General features: G+C 31.7%; 2 protein-coding genes and 1 long non-coding RNA gene across 3 annotated transcripts; 2 read left to right on the forward strand and 1 right to left on the reverse strand.

Moving 5' to 3' along the window:
• Window positions 1-2,327: 2,327 nt before the first annotated feature.
• LOC127732321 (uncharacterized) lies at window positions 2,328-4,163 on the forward strand. Its single transcript, XR_007996181.1, has 3 exons — window positions 2,328-2,590; window positions 3,166-3,325; window positions 4,070-4,163. It is a non-coding gene; the product is annotated as an uncharacterized LOC127732321 (long non-coding RNA).
• A 211-nt stretch (window positions 4,164-4,374) lies between these two features.
• LOC127732311 (putative nuclease HARBI1) lies at window positions 4,375-8,711 on the reverse strand. The gene is made up of 5 exons (XM_052241374.1): window positions 8,264-8,711; window positions 7,776-8,036; window positions 6,761-6,831; window positions 5,779-5,991; window positions 4,375-4,593 (listed from the first exon to the last, which is right to left on the reverse strand). The coding sequence occupies exons 1-5, from the start codon at window positions 8,535-8,537 to the stop codon at window positions 4,390-4,392; spliced, it is 1,023 nt and encodes a 340-aa protein (XP_052097334.1). The 5' UTR covers window positions 8,538-8,711; the 3' UTR covers window positions 4,375-4,389.
• A 4,416-nt stretch (window positions 8,712-13,127) lies between these two features.
• On the forward strand, window positions 13,128-15,389 carry LOC127732265 (uncharacterized). Its single transcript, XM_052241344.1, has 4 exons — window positions 13,128-13,597; window positions 14,004-14,216; window positions 14,749-14,908; window positions 15,385-15,389. Exons 1-4 carry the CDS (start codon window positions 13,187-13,189, stop codon window positions 15,387-15,389), a joined length of 789 nt encoding a protein of 262 aa, XP_052097304.1. The 5' UTR covers window positions 13,128-13,186.
• The last annotated feature ends 2,675 nt before the right edge of the window (window positions 15,390-18,064 follow it).

The following is an 18,064-nucleotide window of genomic DNA, read 5'->3' on the forward strand; positions in this document are numbered from 1 at the left end:
TGATTAGTAAAATTCATGTATTTATGACAATAATAATTCTTCCTGGAGGTCAGTATGCGGAAAAAGGTATGGCGATTGATTTTCCAGCAAATATGATTGAGAATTTTTCTTGCTTACCTAGAAAATTTAGTGATAGCAATATAATTACTGTTTCATATGGGGAAAATAAAGACTTAAAAACTAGTCATTTAGTTCGAAAAGCTAAAATTTCAAAATGTTTGCAATGGCTGAAGCTAAATAATGCTGCATATAAAAACATTACAGTAGATAATGATGCATTAAGTAAATTAGTTGATATCAATGAAGCAAATGATGGTGTTCATATTGATAATATTGAGGAATTTGGAATTATTGAAACAGATCAGTCACTGCCAAACGTCGAATTTGGTAATATTGCTAACATGGAAAAATTTCCTCATTTAAATCTTCAGGGCCCGGTTGTTCAAAAGTGTCGTTAAGCTAACAACTAGTTAAGCCTAACGACTCGTTAAATTTTAACATTGTTGTTAGCTAATTACTGCGTTAAATTATGTTGTTCAAAAATATTTAACGACTGAGTTAACTAACTACTTGTTAAAAAATTTAACAACTGTTTATTTTAACATTTTCCCATAATTCCAAAAAATCTACCCAAAATTCCTCCACTTCCTGTTTGAAAATGGCTGAAGAGCAACCCCCCAAGAAAATTCCAAGAATTAGAGGGCAGAATTTTTCCAGTATGGAAGTTAACCTCATCAGTAGGAGAGTTGTTGAAGAACTGGCTTTACTGAGAGGGAAATTCGGTAAGGATGTGACAGCTGATGCAAAAAACAGAATGTGGGAAAAAATAACTGCAGAAGTGAATGCTCTTGGGGTGAGCTATAGGCAAGTTCTGACTGTGAAAACCAAATTCAGAAACCTCACAAGAGACGCCAAAGAAAAATTTGTGTATGAAAAGAGGGAGAGAAACAAGACAGGAGGAGGACCTGCTCCAAAACCAATAAGCGTTGCTGAGGAGAACATAATAAATGCATTAAAAGACACCTCCTCTTTCAAAGGAATAGATGAAGGGATGGAAACTTCAGTGGGCAAGTATTTTAGATTTACTAATCAATGATATGCTTCCATTAATTTGTTAAATTCCTTTGAAACAATAAATCTGACGGTTATTTTTATTGCAATCATAGAAAATAATGCAGAAAATTATTAAGCCAGAGTGCGTCGTCTGCTTTGACATTAGGATATCCCTTTCAACGAAATTCCCTACAGACGTCGCCGATGTGCTAAAAATAGAATTTTATGTTGTGTTATAATGCAACCTTTCTCTTACCTTAGATATATAAAAATACCTTCTTATGATATTGATGAGAAATAATCATCACATACAAATCTATTTATCGATAAAAAAAAGGTATAATTATTGTTTTGCAAGAGCTGAAGTTTGTTGGCCATCACCTTTGGCGGTCAATTCTGCAATGCCCCTTACATCATGTTTTACCACCATGAAAAAAAAATAAGCTGTAGTAAAATTTTCAGAGAAAATCCTTTTACTTTTAAAGATTATTTAAATTTCAATAAAGTTATTTGTAAATACAACCAAGAACGAACTTGCATTGGATACTTTACTAAAGTCATTGTGACATGTTTATAGTCCATTTCAAAATAGGCATGCATTATTAAAAATTGAGTTATCTTTCTTTGTGCCTGATTTTTTTTGTAATTTTCACTTTATCATTTTTACAGGGTTTCCTCAGCAGACAGAAACATGTGAGAGTAGACCAACACAGTTCAGTATACAAGGTGTGTATCTAAAGAAGATATTCATGCATACACATGACAATAAATTTCAAAAGAAATTTACTTTCTTTTAAGCATTAAAATAAATTTTATCAACAAAAAAAGCCCATTAAATTGCTTGATTTGTTAGTAATTATTAAATTCAGGATTAGTATAGTAGCCATCCTATACCTATCATTGTTTAAATCTGGAACCTTTTATAAAATATTAGTATTTAAGATATAAACAGTTTTTAATATATAGTTTATTAAATTGCTGAGCAAATTGTTTATTAAATGAATCAGTTCATGATATAGATTTATAAAATGTTAACACTGACTGGTAATTAATTGCAGTAATATTATAATTGTAACCATAAGTAAAGAGTGAGATTATTTGCCCTTGTAACAAATAATTTGGTATAAATTGAGAGTGTAAGTATAATCAATACAGGGGTGGATCAAGTCATTTTAAAAGGTCCCCATTCAAATGCATAGATCATAAAAAAAAAAAGGGGGGGGGGGGGTTCACTGCAATGAGGAATAATGTTCATGAATATTCATTTCTTTTGTGTATAGTATTTATATGACAGCTAATGAAAACAGGTACAAGAATAACATTATTCAAGTATTATTTTATTTGATTTTGATCGAATGAAGAATTCTTACTATCAATCAAATATCCCAAAATAAAATGATTGTTAAAAAAAATAAAATTATTATGTATCTTCATTTCATTTCATAAAGCTCATCATCTGATCAAATATATACTGCTGAACCTATCAGCTCACCCATTCCAGCACAGATTGCTGTCTCAGGATGCCAGACAGCTGATGGTAATTATTACTTAGATTTTTGCATTATGCTATTATTTTTACAATTCTGCATTTCATAAAAATGAAGATGCAATGTGTCAGAATCAATATTTAAATTAAAGAACTAAAGTTGATATATATTGCTGTGAAAAGAATTTATATGTATAAAAAAATGACTCATGGAGGGTCTTATACAGGGTCTCTGTAATAGCACGCTTTAAGTAAATTTTGTATCTATTTACTTACTTTCATTCAATTGGTCTTTATATATTTTCTAAAGTTGTAATTGACAGTACAGAATATGATGACATATGGAAAGAGCTATCATGGCTATATTACTTTTTACCATACCTTTCACCAATCTATGTTGTTCAATTGATGGGGATTTTATGTCTTGAATATATGTATCTTGACTGACACATTTAAATATAAATATTCAAATATACATCAACTTCATTTCCAATTTGGTGGATAGTTGTCTCAAGGTCTTCTTATCAATCATACTATTCCTCCTTATTTTTATATACTCAACACATATGCAATGTATACCCAATCAACTGAGGCAATTTTAATGTTTCTTTAATCAAAACTTTTAGAACCACCATCTTCTGTGGAGAGTATCTGGATTAGGAGACTGGAGCAGGTTCACCAGAGAAATGAAGAAACACCTTATACTGAACATGCCAACCTATCAGCCCAAATACCTCTTTCATTTACCGGTACTAATAGCAGCACTCAGCAACCACCAAAAGCCAGGTATATGTTTTAGATGAAAGAATACAACAGCCTTTATAATTTCTATACACTAAGTAAGTTGGGTATGTACTGAATGCTCTTTTAGCGTTGTATATATCTGGCGCTGCAACTTTTTTTAAATGGAGCATCACTGATGAGTCTTTTGTGTATGAAACACCTGAATACATCCTGGAATATACTTGCTCTTTGTTAAAGGGATTATGATGATATAACTTGGCTTAATTGGGCTTCCTTTGGACTCTGATGCATATTTGTCTAATTGGCAATCATACCACATCTTCTTATGTAATGATTTGAATACTGATAAATATTCTTAAAGTGCCAATAAGTTTATACAGCAGCCCTGTATAAAATCAAGTGTTATCTCCCTTTAAATTGTTTCATTAAACTTGTTCTTTTATGATCAAATATGTCCTGTAAATGGGGATATAAATTCTAAATCAAATTATCTTATTTAACTATCAGTTAAATGTAAGATTCAGAGAAATATCCCAAATACTCATTTGTAGAATTAATTAAATGAAAGTCTACATCACCTTTTGTTTAAATATTAATCCGGAACACTTACTTCAATATGATCAATTTTTGTTAAAGAGTATTAGTTAAAGGTATAAACATTTATGTACAAGTTGTAGAAATCTTGGCCTTTGAAAAAACAATTTTACATAAATAGTTATACCGGTTTATAATAACTATATTTATTTACAAGATTTACCAAGTATTAATTTTTTTTATATATTTCAGTGAGAATAAACGGACAAAGAAACCCAAGAGAACTGCAGAAGATGTGTACGAGTTGCAGTGTCAGGCATTAGAGATCGAGCTAAAAAGAAATCGGACCCAAATGGAACTTTTCAAGAAGCAAATGGAGTTTTATGATTTGATAAAGAAAAATTTTGAAAATAGTTGTACAGAGTCAATGTTAGAGGCTTTATTTCAGTAACTTTAATCAACATTTATCTATAGTTCCATATTAATGTTATATTTTTGATATGATTTAAATTATTGTTATTGATAAAATACATATTCTGAAAAAAGCTTTTTTCAATGTTTTATTCATGATTTCAGTGGTTAAAAAATGTGGAGGAAATGTGGTCTCTGACACCTCTTCCGTCCTGATCACCAAAGAAACGTTCCCCAAGATCTCCATCATTGTCTATCACTACTCCATCATCTTCAATGTCTGGTTCATTTAATAGGATGCAAATATTGTGAAGAATAGCACAAGCAATGATGATCTTGCATGCTTTGCTTGGTGTCATTCTTATCTGAAACCAAAGAGTTAAATTAACGTAGAATTATTGCCTTTTTTTCACAATAGCATGTTAATTTGGTCTTAGAAGTTAGAACTGAAACAAGAGTGCACATGCTGAAATGACTCACCTTCTTTACTAATCCTTGCTATTATGTTGATATTCCTAAATATACAGCTTTACTACAACTATCACATAAACTTAACATGATACAAGAAAATGAGGTCAAGGTCATATAAACCAAACAAGAAATACATGTACACCTAACAATCATTCAATACACTAAAAATAGTTGACCTATTACTTATAGTTTATAAGAAACAGACTTAACCAATAAAACTAAACATTGACCAATGAACCATGGAAATGAGGTCAATGTCAGATGAACCATGCCAAGCAGACAAGCACAGGTAATGATTCTTCCATACAACAAACATAGTTGACATATTGCTTATAGTTTAAGAAGAACAGACCACAACACAAAAACTTAACTTTGACCAATGAACCATGAAAATGAGGTCAAGGTCAGATGACACCTGCCAGCTAGACATCGACACCTAACAATCATTCTATACACCAAAATCAAACAAAATTTAATTTTTAATCCTTTGCATGGATCTCGACATTCCCAATTTTGCTCCAAATCCAAAATCTGAAACCAGAGTTAAGATTCAGCACATCTAATATATTCAATAATTTTGGTAAAAATCAAACACAACATTTAATTTGGACCCTGATTTGTACCAACTTGAAAACTGGGTACAAAACCAAAAATATAAATTTATGTATAGATTCAGGATATCAAAGAACCCAATCAATCCAATTTTTGTAAAATGAAACAAAGTTTAATTTTGGACCCTTTGGATTTTATATTATATGGACTAATTTGAAAACAGGGCCCAATATAAAAATATTAATACACAGATAGATTCAGCATATAGAACCACAAAAAAAATCAGTTTCTGATGAAATCGAACAAAGTTTAATTTTGGATCCTTTTTGACCTCAATGTGGACCAATTTCAAAATATCCAAATCAATAACGTGATAAGAACCCCAACAAAAGATGAAAGTTCTTTTTTTTTAATCAACTGCACTTTTTAGGGAGCTACCATTTGATTTGTAAAAATCAAATGGTAGCTCCCTTATGTTCTATGACACTGATCATTTGCATAAAGAATTGATTTTTTTTATGCTTTACCTCTGAGTGTAATATATGGAACCGTCTCTTCAGCCTCCCAAATGTTCTCTCAATCACACTTCTTGTTGAACAGTGGCATATATTGTACTTTTTCTGATGATCTTGTACAGGATTCTGGTATGGGGTCATCAAAAATGGACGACAAGGATAACCACTATCCCCCAGCAGTACACCATTTGCCCATCCACCATTTTGTTCCATGTAGGTACACACCTATACATAAAGGTTTATATTTCATTTACATCTTATATTTGGTTAAAACTACCATTTGTATAAATTAAATGTATATATTCAGCTTCACGGAGGAGTTACACTATTTACCTTAAATAATATTGAGCAAGACTATTTTTCAGTTATTGTATATCAATATTTTTTAAACATAGCCACCTCTTAAAACTAATTGGTTGTTTCTTTATATATGGAATAATAGATTTTTTAACATATATATCATTTACTAAAGATATTTCTATATTCTTTTTTCAGTTATTGTATCTCAATATTTTTTTAACATAGCCCCCACTTAAAACTAAAAGGTTGCTTCTTTATATATGGAATAATAGATTTTTTAACATATAAATCCTTTACTAAAGATATGGAAATACAATTGCAATCTTATATGTATAATGTATTAGCCTTTCTTTCATTAATCCAAATTTTATTATGCTAAAATGATTAATTATATGTAAATGTGAAATGATAAATTCATTATTTTGAAATGAAATTCAAATGTCCTCAGATTGGTATTTTTACACCTTTATGTGTAATGACAAAAAGGGAAAAAAATATTAATGATGACAGGCAATAAAAATAGGGGGTTTATGTCCAAGAAGAAGATTTTGACTTCCCGCAATGGTAACCAATCCAAGATAAGAGATTTTTAATATGTATTGAGAAAATAAGAAGTCTTCCTACTGTTAACATATAGTGCTTGAAAGGGAATATGACTAATAAAAGATTACCAACATGGCAATAAAATACATACTTGTGAAGTCCTGAATATGTGGGAATCATGACTGCTACCTGGCCAGTTTGCATTTATGTTTGTGAATTTACCTGCAAAATATAGAATATTATATATAATGCAAAGAAGAAAGAAATGTTGTAATAGCATAAACAGAATTATATGTAACAAATTATCTTTTATTAATTTTTATATTTTTCTAATTAAGAGGTGTAGCAAGAGTCTCAAAGAGAGGATTATTTGGGATCATGCAACAGTGGACTAAAAAATAAAATTTATTTGAATCCATTTACCTAAAAGTATTGTAATGGTTATCTTAAAATGGGGTGTCCAAACATTTCCAACTACAAGTGTATAATTGCTTCAAAGTTCAGAAAACACAATGAATAACCATGATAACTCAGATGTACAATGCATGTATAGACTCACAAATTATGACTTAATTATATTGTTTCAAACTAGGAAAACATGATATTAATAATCAAATTAATTGTGCTAATACATCTTTATTTTTTTATAGTTGATCCACATCATAGCAATATTAAAATTATAAATTGTACTGTAGGTTAACCTAGGTTAATCTTTCTTTTTTTTGGATTAAAAGGGAAAATAAGAAATGTATCTGAAACAGCAGTGGCGGATCTGTGGTGGGGTTCCAGGAAACCCCCCTTCTTAGGACTATCAGTGCATTTGAATGGGGACATATGGTTGGAACTCCCCTTAATCATAGGTTGGGACCCCCCCCCCCTTTTTGAAAATGGCTGGGCCCCTGAACACAATCTTTTTCTCATTGAAGAAAAAATGACAAATAACTTCTTTTAATATTGACTAACCAATATTTTAATTGACCTGTAATAGGTAAACCATATAAAATCCTACTTTTATGTCCTAGATGAAGGTTTACACTGGAGTGAAAGTGAAAGTAATTACTATGTGAGAAATAGACTATAGGGGTCCCAGTCATACAAAAAAGTTGAAACCAGTTTATTATGTTATGAAGGTCAATGTCATATTAGATAAGAAAGAAATGTTTTACCTCTGGCATCACAAACAGCCTGCACATTGACAGAATGTACCCCTTTCCTATTCACGAATGATGGTTCATCTTCTGATGGAGCCTGGATACGGATATGTGTCCCATCTATTGCCCCTAGCACATTTGGGAAACCACTTAGACGGTAAAAGTCTCCTCTTGTTTCATCAACATTTCTCGGCCACTTGATAAACTCATCCCGTTTGTCACATAATGAATTCAAAACATCAGACACAATACGTGAGACAGTTCCCTTGTGCAAACCTGTAAACAGACCAAAAACAACAAAATACAATTTTGGAGATCGATAAAGTACAAAAATAAAAAGTGTATTTACTGTTTGATTATTATATATCTTATTTAGAAAATCAACAAATTGAAAGTATCATTAAAAAATCAGCCAAAGATAATTATAGCAGTCGATTAACACCACATTGGCAATGTTTACTTAATTTTAAATGACATATGATAAATATATAATGAAATCTTACCTATTGTGTCTCCAACTACTTGCAAGAAACTGCCTGTGGCTAAAAATCTCATGGTTACCATGACTTGCTGTGGCACAGTGAGGGCATGGTTTCTCTTTGTTTTTCTTGATACATCATTGCTAACTAGGTTGGAAATGAACATAATTCCTTCTCTACCAAATCTGTACCTTTCTCTTAATTCCTCATTGCACAAATTCAAAGAAAGGTCATCTTTGAGGCGAAAATGCCTTTCTTTTCTCTGAGGTGGAACAGGTACTTGCATGAAGGCGGCCATATTTAACAATAACTTAGATATTTAATCGACCTCCCAGAACTTGTTAAAGTTAACGACTCTTTAACATTACTTTTGTCGTTAAATTTTTTGAACAACAGTTAACAAATTTGTTAAATTTAACGACTCTCTAACGACACTTTAACGACTGCGTTAGCTTAACGACACTTTTGAACAACCGGGTCCAGAAGATAAATGGTAAACCTGTTAATTGTTATGATTTAAATGAAGGAGAGGAATGTGCTTTTCCTTATCTGTTTCCTAAAGGAATTAATGGATTTTCACATAAAAGAAATTTGCCAGTACCTGTATCACAATATTTTAAATATAGACTTCTGTATAAAGATGGACGATTTAGGAAAGATTTACCATATGTTATGCATGCTATAAATTATTATGAATTTAGCAGATTAATGAACTTTGTCAGTATACACATGCGAATGAAGAAAAATGCAAACCCTGTTAAAGCTAAAGATATCAAAGATTTTAAAGTAAATAAAGATTTCGTGGAAAATTCTTATATGTTTATGAAACAGATAAAAGGCACTGCAGCCTACTGGAAAACAACTCTGCAAAATTTGTTAGCAATGTTCAAGTCTTTAGGTCCTCCAAGTATTTTTCTTACACTTTCAGCAAATGATATGCATTGGCCGGACCTTTTAATGCATCTAAAAGGATGCTCATATCATGAGGCCAGTCAAATAAAAAATGGTATTGATTTAGTTCGGCAAGACCCATTTATGACAGCATTGCATTTCCAAAGACGATACAAGTCTTTATTTAAGCATGTTATATGTGGTAAATTAAAACCTTTAGGAACTGTAATTGATTTCTTTACGCGAATTGAATTTCAAAATCGTGGAAGCCCTCATGTACATATGTTTTTATGGATTGAAAATTTTGAAAAAATATTTTCACATCAGGCAAGTTTACTTGATTATATAAATAGGACTATTAGTACAAATGGTTCTTTAAGTCAAGCTAAAAAATTTCAAACTCACTGCCACACATCTTACTGTTTACGCACTTTAGGTGCATGCAGGTTTGGATTCCCATTTAAGCCATGTCAAGAAACCAGATTGCTAAATAATATTGATATTTCATCTGAAAGTTCCAGAGGGAAATTTTATGAACTTCAGAGATCAAGATCTGGTGCTTATATTAATGCTTTCAATCCCATTATTCTTGAACATTGGCAAGCAAATATGGACATTCAGATAGTAGGGAATGCTGAATCTGCAGCATATTATGTTTGCGCATATATATGCAAATCTGAACCGGAGGATTTGAAGAGCATTCTTTCATCAGTTATTGAAAATATTCCTGAAGGTGCTAGTCAGAGACAAAAAATGCTTAAAATTGGGTGCTGTGTTTTAAAATCTCGTAGACTGAGTGCACAAGAAGCTGCATATAGATTGAATAATGATTTACATTTAATTGATACAAGTAGGTCTTTTATCTATTTATGTACAAAACCAAAGTCAGAAAAGTACAGAATTTTGAAACCCAAATATGAAAGGGACAAGCTGGCAAATGACAGTACAGATATTTTTTATAATAATATTTTAGATTATTATAGAAGTCGTCCATTTGAATTAGAAAATGAATGCTTTTATGAATTTGCACAATGGTATGTTAAATGTGATGCTCCTAAATGTCTTCATTCAAAAGGTAGGAAACCCCAAGAACGATTTAAACTGCTACAACCCCACCACAATTTGTTTATGAGGAAAAGAACTAAAGCATTGATTGTTTGATTGATTGTTGGTTGCTTAACGTCCAGTGGCAAATATTTCATGCATATTCAGGACGAGAACAAGTTAACAATAAATACAATATGTAGGTTCTGTAATAGAGGCTACCGGGATTAAGGTCGGAGAAATTTAGACTGCCACGGGAAATGAGGGTATATTGGATAGGGACAGAAATTTAGCCTTGCAACAGGTCACCTACAGACCCCTCAAAGAGTTGTTGCAAGGGTTCTTAACGTGCAAAGAGCGTGGCACTCTCTTTACACGAGGCATCGGATTTAACGTCCCCATTCTGACCGGACGTGGCTGCAAATTTGTACATCCCGCACAGCCAAACGGACGCCCCACTTTAGCAAGGGTTTTACTGCCGGTCGGAGGAAGACCGATGGTGACCATACTTCTATTCCCCAGTCACCCTTGGGGAATTGATTGTTTGATTATCAAGGACAAAGTTGCATACTGATGAATATTTTTATGGCTTATTATTAGCATTCCTTCCTCATAGAATAGAAAGTGATATTTTGAAGAAGTGCTAAAGATGCTTTTCTTCACAAATATGATAGTATGGATGTAGGTAAAATTAGGTCATTAAAATTAGTGGATGAAATTGAGAATGCTGTACGTTTTATTAGGTGTACACAAATTGAATTGGCAGCGACCTTAAATCCATCCACAACTGAAGTTGGAATTGAAAATTGTGTTTCAGATGATGTTGTGTCAAACATTTCTGTTCCTTTATTGAACAGTATGGATATTGATGAAGAAATACCAAACTACATACATGACAATTACAGTGATATTGAAAGTAGCCATATTCATAATTTAGAGGTTAATAGTATGTCCATTGACACTTTGAATAGTAAAATATTGAAACTTACACATTGTCAGAAGAAAGTCATGAATTATATAATTACACATTACAAAAATGATAATTTTTTGTCAGTTCCTATACATATTTTTATTAAATGGCAGTGGGGGTGTTGGGAAAAGTTACCTGATAAGACTTATAATAGAATGGCTAAAAATGTGTACATCACAAATTTTAGGTTCTGATCCCGTTATGGTATGTGCCCCAACAGGCACTGCGGCTCGAAATATTAATGGCAAAACTATCCATAGTGCACTATGTCTTCCTGTACAACATGGACGTCAGCCCAAGTATTTACAGCTTTCTGGAAAAATGTTAGATAGGCTTAGAAAAACATTCAAATGTATACATACAATAATTATTGATGAAATTTCGATGGTAAGCTCAGTAATGTTGCATCATATTCATTTGCGTTTATGTGCAATCAAAGGGAATAATGAAAAATTTGGTGGACTAAATATAATAACTGTAGGCGATTTTTTTCAGCTTAAGCCAGTCAGAGGTAAATTTGTTTTTGAGGATTTTGAGCTGTGGAAGTCTGTTTTCAAGCCATTTTTTTTTTGTGCAAAATGTTAGACAGGCAAATGATCAGACCTATTCAGATCTACTTTCAAGAGCTAGAGTTGGAGCATTAAATAAGGAAGATATTAAAATTTTAAATGCAAGGGTGATACCTATATCTAAAGAAAAGAAAGCAAATATTTTGCATTTGTTTCCAACAAACAAACAAGTCAAAAACCACAATGATAATATCCAAAAGCTATTTCAAAATTATGACGTAATCAATGCTATGCATCATTTTTCACCTTATGATATGCATCCAAAAAATTCTTCAGTAGATCTAGATCTTATTCCAGAAGATGACCGCGAGGCTGGTGGCCTTCCAAATAAGCTCACGGTTTCTAAAGGTACACGAATTATGTTGATAAGAAACATAAATACACATGAAGGGTTAGTCAATGGAGCCATGGGATATATAGAATATATAGAAAAAAATGATAATAATGAAATAATGAAAATTTATGTATTGTTTGATGATGTAAATATTGGCAAACATTTTCAAGTTGCTAGTAAACAAAATTCAATTCCCATAGAACCAATTGCTCAGGAATATTATTTCAATGGATGAATAATCATCAGGGAACAGTTTCCGTTGGTACCATGTTGGGGGTGTACCATACATAAAGTTCAAGGGGCTTCATTAGAAGAAGTAGCCATTTCTATTGGAGCTAAAGTATTTGAAAAAGGAATGGCATATGTAGAGTTAAATGTTTATCAGGGCTATATTTGCTTAAATTTGATGCAAGTAAAGTGCAACCAAATGTAAAAGCTGTACATGAAAACATAAGATTAAGAAATCTATCTGACATGTCTGAATAATGTTACAAGTTTAAATTGTGAAATGTATAATCAGTAACAAGTTAACTTTACATATATATATGCATACTTATAAGCTAGCTATATTGTCTGAAGAATATTTTTGTAAAATTAACTAACATTCACTTCATGAGTTTTATTTACCAATTAAGTCAAAGTACTTTTATGGCAAAAATGTGTACCAGTATTGGATATATTGAATCATTTGAAAATGCAAGGAGTACTGAATGGGGTATTGGATAAATAAATCAGAAAATATTTATAAATATTACATTACGATATATACCTCCCCTTATAATAAATACACCCATGCGAAAATTTGCGAAGTGTAGAATGTTTTTGACCCGTCTGTCTGTGTGTCAGTCAAAATCTTGTCATCACAACTTCTTAACAACTACTGAACAGAATTGCATGACACTTTGTAGTTAATAAGGACATGTTAAGTAGATGTGCATATCCACAGGAAATTACGATTCAATATTTTTTCTAGGAGTTATCTCCCCTTTGAACATGATCAACTACAATCCTGAAACAAATTATATTTGCTATAGTATAGTGCTTATTTTTCTAAATGTGTTTCATGAAAAGCTATATATTGCCATAATTTCATATTTCTATCAGTTTAAAATGTACATAAATACTTCTTATATTTTTAGATGATGCTAAAGATTGCTGATATAAGGCAAATTGAGCCAGATAGTCCACATGAAACACCTACTGTAAAGGCAGTGGTACTAAATGTAGGCCAAATACAAAAGGAACATGGAAAAGAAAGGCTATATGTCGTCTTAGGGGATGAGACTGGGAGCATAACTGCAACAATATACAATTTTGATGTATTTGATAGATTCAGGAAAAACATGGGAGTAATACTGATGGATATCCTCCTCAAACAGTCGTACATTGGGATTACTAAACGTACAGAGGTTGCAGTTACTCAAGCTTTCATCATACCTGATGAAGTGTTGGAGGCAGCTCCAAAACTACCATGTGAAGCAGATACCATTACAGCAATTTTGAACTCGCCAGAAAAATCATTGCATTCAGTAAATGGTATAGTCTCAAAGGTATGTTATAGATCTAAAATGTATGTAGTTGGCTTAATATGAAAGAAAAGATTTTTAACACTTGATAATGATGGTTTTTTTTGTAAAAACAGAAGATACTGACACAGCAAATCAGCTGCATTAATAAAAAAATTACAAAGTAACAAATGACAGCAAGACCAAATAAACCAAGAAGAGACAGACACAAACAAGGAAACCTTCAGGAAAGCAATACTTTAAATTAAAGCTTGTGAATTGAAGTTCAAGAAGTAGATATTTCCATTCTGTTAAATGTCAGATTTTGTTGATCATTGCCAGGGGAGTTACCAACAAATAATATCTTGATATTAACAAAAAAAAACGATTTAAGTAAATATTTCATGTAGCAGGCTTATATTCTATTGAGAAATTATACGATTCAATTTAGGTTAGCCCAGCAACTACAAAACCGGTAGGTGGAAATGATGTACTATTTCAAGAAATATCACTTAAAGACAGTACAGGAAAAGCGACAGTTGCAGTGTGGGATTCTATGGTAGATACCATACAGAAAGGCAAAGTAATCAACATCAGTAAATGTAGAGTACGACTTTTTAATGCAGAGAAAAAACTATCAACAACGAAGGCTAGTGTTTTAGAGGTTTGTACATGTATATGTTTAACTATAGAAAGTTAAGTGCAACTGCTTTATATAATAACTATTAGTGACAAAAGGTTTTTATCGCATTTTGTATAGTTTTCATAATAATTTATGAATCCAAATACACAAATAGAGGTTGCTCTTCTCTTGCGAGAGGGTTGCAATATTTAAAGTTTACATCTTCAATGTGCAAGCATATTAGAATTTAAAGTGTAAATTTTGTGACTGGACAGAAGGAGAATCTTTTTTCCTCTTTCATTTTTTAGATCTATTCAGAATAACTGTGTCCATGTTTTGCTTGCCACTAACGCTTTGAAAAACATGACATAATTATCAATTTCCGACAAATCACAAAACCTAAAATTACCACACATAAGACGGGTGAATAAATATTAAGTGAGGTCTAGAGAGTTGTATTGATTCTGAACAAATGGGTTGCACTTATATTAACTTAGTTATTCAATTAGCACATCTTTTAATTCATTGGTATTTAAGCAACAACTCTTCACTGTGTTTTATCATTATGTTACAGGTAGTTGCAGAGAGTGAACTTCAAGAGCTACCAATAAGCTCTGATGATGATGATGATGCTGACAGAACTGATGAAGCTGCGCCTAGTCATATGCCAGTTGGTAGTGTTATTGCAGTCTTCGAAGTAGATCCTTATCTTGCCTGTCCTATCAACTCATGCAGTAATAAGAAATTAGTCACTGTACTTCAGAATGAATTATATGTGATGAAATGTAGTAAATGTAATGGTACTTTCAGAGCATCTACTGCTAAAACATATTTGAGAGTAGTTGTCCTCCTCAACACTGAAAATGGTAACAAAAAATGTGCAATGTTTCTTCCAACTATTAAACAGGTGTTTGAGTCAAGGGGCATTGATTTTCAGACGGATTTTGATAAAACTAATATCATGGAAGCCATCATGAAAATTGTGCCGTTTGAAATTAGATATACACTCCGTGGAACTACCATTGTAAATATTTTGATGAAAAGGAAGTAAAATTCTGCTAGTATGATGGAAATTGCTGTTTTGAGCTTCATGTTTTGTTGTCAATTTTTTGTCTACTTGTTAGATTAGTGCATATCTTGTAGTTATTTAATTTACTTTTTTAGTTTTTAATTATTGTATTGATATAATATGGTATTGTCTTATTGTTAGATTAGTGCAGAACTTGAAGTTATTTAGTTTACTTTTTTAGTTTTAATTATTGTATTGATATAATATTAGATTATCAATATTTTTAGTGTAATCAAATTTTTATGGTAGAACAGTTATAAATGTGTAAACTTATTTTGAATTTATTAACAAAATAAAGTGTTTCTGTCATATCGACAGTTAATTTTTAATGTTACACTAGAGAAATACTCAAGTGTCTGAGTTCTTTAATTAAATTTTTATTTTATAATAATTAGAATTAAAATAATGTTCAAAAATCATCATTTAAATGTCTTATTTAAATGCTTATAATGAATAATTCTCTTATATTAGTTTTGTCATTTTTCATGCATATGTGAACAAATAATGGATAAATAGTAAATGTTAAGGAGACAATCTCCCAACACCAAAGTTACTATGTGATCACATATTGTATTAGTATTCTTACTATTCACACACAGATGAAAACATAATGGATAAAAGTAAAACATACCGAACTCCAATGAAACTTTTAAAGCGAAAGTCCTTAATCAACTGGCAAAAAAGGGAGGGCTCAAACACATCAAACGAATGGAAAGCAACTGTCATATTCCTGACTTGGTACAGGCATTTTCTACTGTAGAAAATGGTGGATAAAAGCTGGTTTAAAGCTAGCTAAACGTCTCACTTTTATGACAGTCGCATAGTATTCCATTTAATTGAAAAATGGGGTACAGCAGTCGATCAACATGGTGTTTAAATCGTAAATACCAAGAGACATCAAATATGTCAATAGAAAAGAACAAAATTATACAAAAACACTCAAGAGACAAGACATATTAGCAAAAAGTAAGACAAAAATTTAAAAATTACCATAACACAATAGGACACATGCAGGATGTAAAAATACTAAGCCACGCCAAAACGATAATATCAAAAAAGGAACGAAACAGTTGGGGTTAGAATTATACAGACAACAAAAAAGAACACTGTGCCACGTAATTAAGATAATAAACAACTACAGTACCTAGAATCTATACTTCAAAAAATATTATCAAAAGTACCATCTATAGATTGTATTAGTATTCTCACTTTTCATACATACATGAAAAAAGAATGGATAAATAGTAAATGTCAAGGAGACAATCTCCCATCTCAAAAGTTGTGAAGTCAATTTCATAATGGTGGCACACTTCTTATTTATGCAGTTTATACATATAGTTGTGACTGGAAGTAAAGTAATCAAAAATTAATCAGAGTGGTGGCCTATGTACATTTTAATAAGAAAAGAGAGATAATGCAAGTAATTGCATCCTCTAAAAAAATATTATCCCCTGTGAGTTATGCCCTTCCAACGCAAAGTGTGGGGCATATTCTTTTACATCTGTTTGTCCACACTGTGCATATTATATAGATTAAGAAATCTTTCTATTAAAAAAAAACAACAACAAGCTGTTGGACTTTATGGCAATTTTTCCTTTATGTGAAGTTTTTCCATCTAAAATTATGCTGTTGCACTTAGTGTTCACCTATTGTCTTTTTTTTTTTAAAAAGCAACTTGTTTATAAAAGCATTTGGTAAGGTTCAGGTTTATCATACTTAAGACAGAATGTCAAGTAGTTAATATGAATCTGATATGGAAGGACCATGTATTTTGAATTAGTTACGGGTAATAAATAAATGCATTTAAAACATGGAGCATGTATTGCTGATTTGAGAGGTTACTTATTGGACATGCCATCTTTAGCAGTTGTTTGAATAATAGATATAACATGGAGTCTTAATGAAAGGAAAAATCATTTCTTTCTTGCCGTTTTGTGGAGAAGTCTTCACATGTCTTCGCATTTTAAGAGTATTAATACACAACTGACCAAATTTGCGCTTTATTATGCAAATTTACATAGCCGCATATGAAAGCAGTATTATTTCTTTGTCAGGATGGATTGTATAATACAAATGACAGCAGTATTGGAACACAAAGACTACTTAATCTGATGTAAGGTGGTGCTGTGTTTCAGCAGTGATATACAACATATTGTCTTGTTTTTTTATGACTAATTAGCAGTTTTGTCAGAGGTATTTATGAGGCTTCCGTGGTAAGTGTTGGTGGTTTTTCCATGACTTGTGATTTGTATGGTAGAAATTCGCCTGAAGTGTTGAACAGTAGGTATATCATTGTCAATCTGTTCTTCTTTTTCTGAAATAAAAAAAAAACATGTATGAGAAGAATAATTCTATGACCAAATAAATTGGAAATGTGTGCATGAGACACAGATGATGCTCCCTCTTACATATAACGTTAAAAAGAGACACAACTGAAGAACGGTAATAGTGTCGCATCTAAAAGTCGTACTTGATCTGAGTGTGGCTATAAGCATTGTGTATAAATATATGACATATTAGTATGCATAGAATGAGATTAATTCATCTGAAGTGTTAAAATATATGTTCCACGGCTTTAAACCGATTCATCCCTCAGCTTGGACAATATGTTCAGATGATGCTGTATTTTCAGTGTTATATTGACCGTAGTAAGAAACACAAAAAGAGTAACACAGTTCCCGTGTAATATGTAAATACTACCATGCCACCTAACTATTAAAATAGTTTCCTTCATCTTAGTGTTCTAGTTTTAATTGCACCTGCTATAAATAATTTTATTTGCAAATTACATACATATGGGCCAAGCACAAAACATAGCAGT

This window comes from Mytilus californianus, unplaced genomic scaffold, assembly GCF_021869535.1.
Source record: "Mytilus californianus isolate M0D057914Y unplaced genomic scaffold, xbMytCali1.0.p SCAF_23, whole genome shotgun sequence".
In the NCBI taxonomy this organism is placed as follows: domain Eukaryota; kingdom Metazoa; phylum Mollusca; class Bivalvia; order Mytilida; family Mytilidae; genus Mytilus; species Mytilus californianus.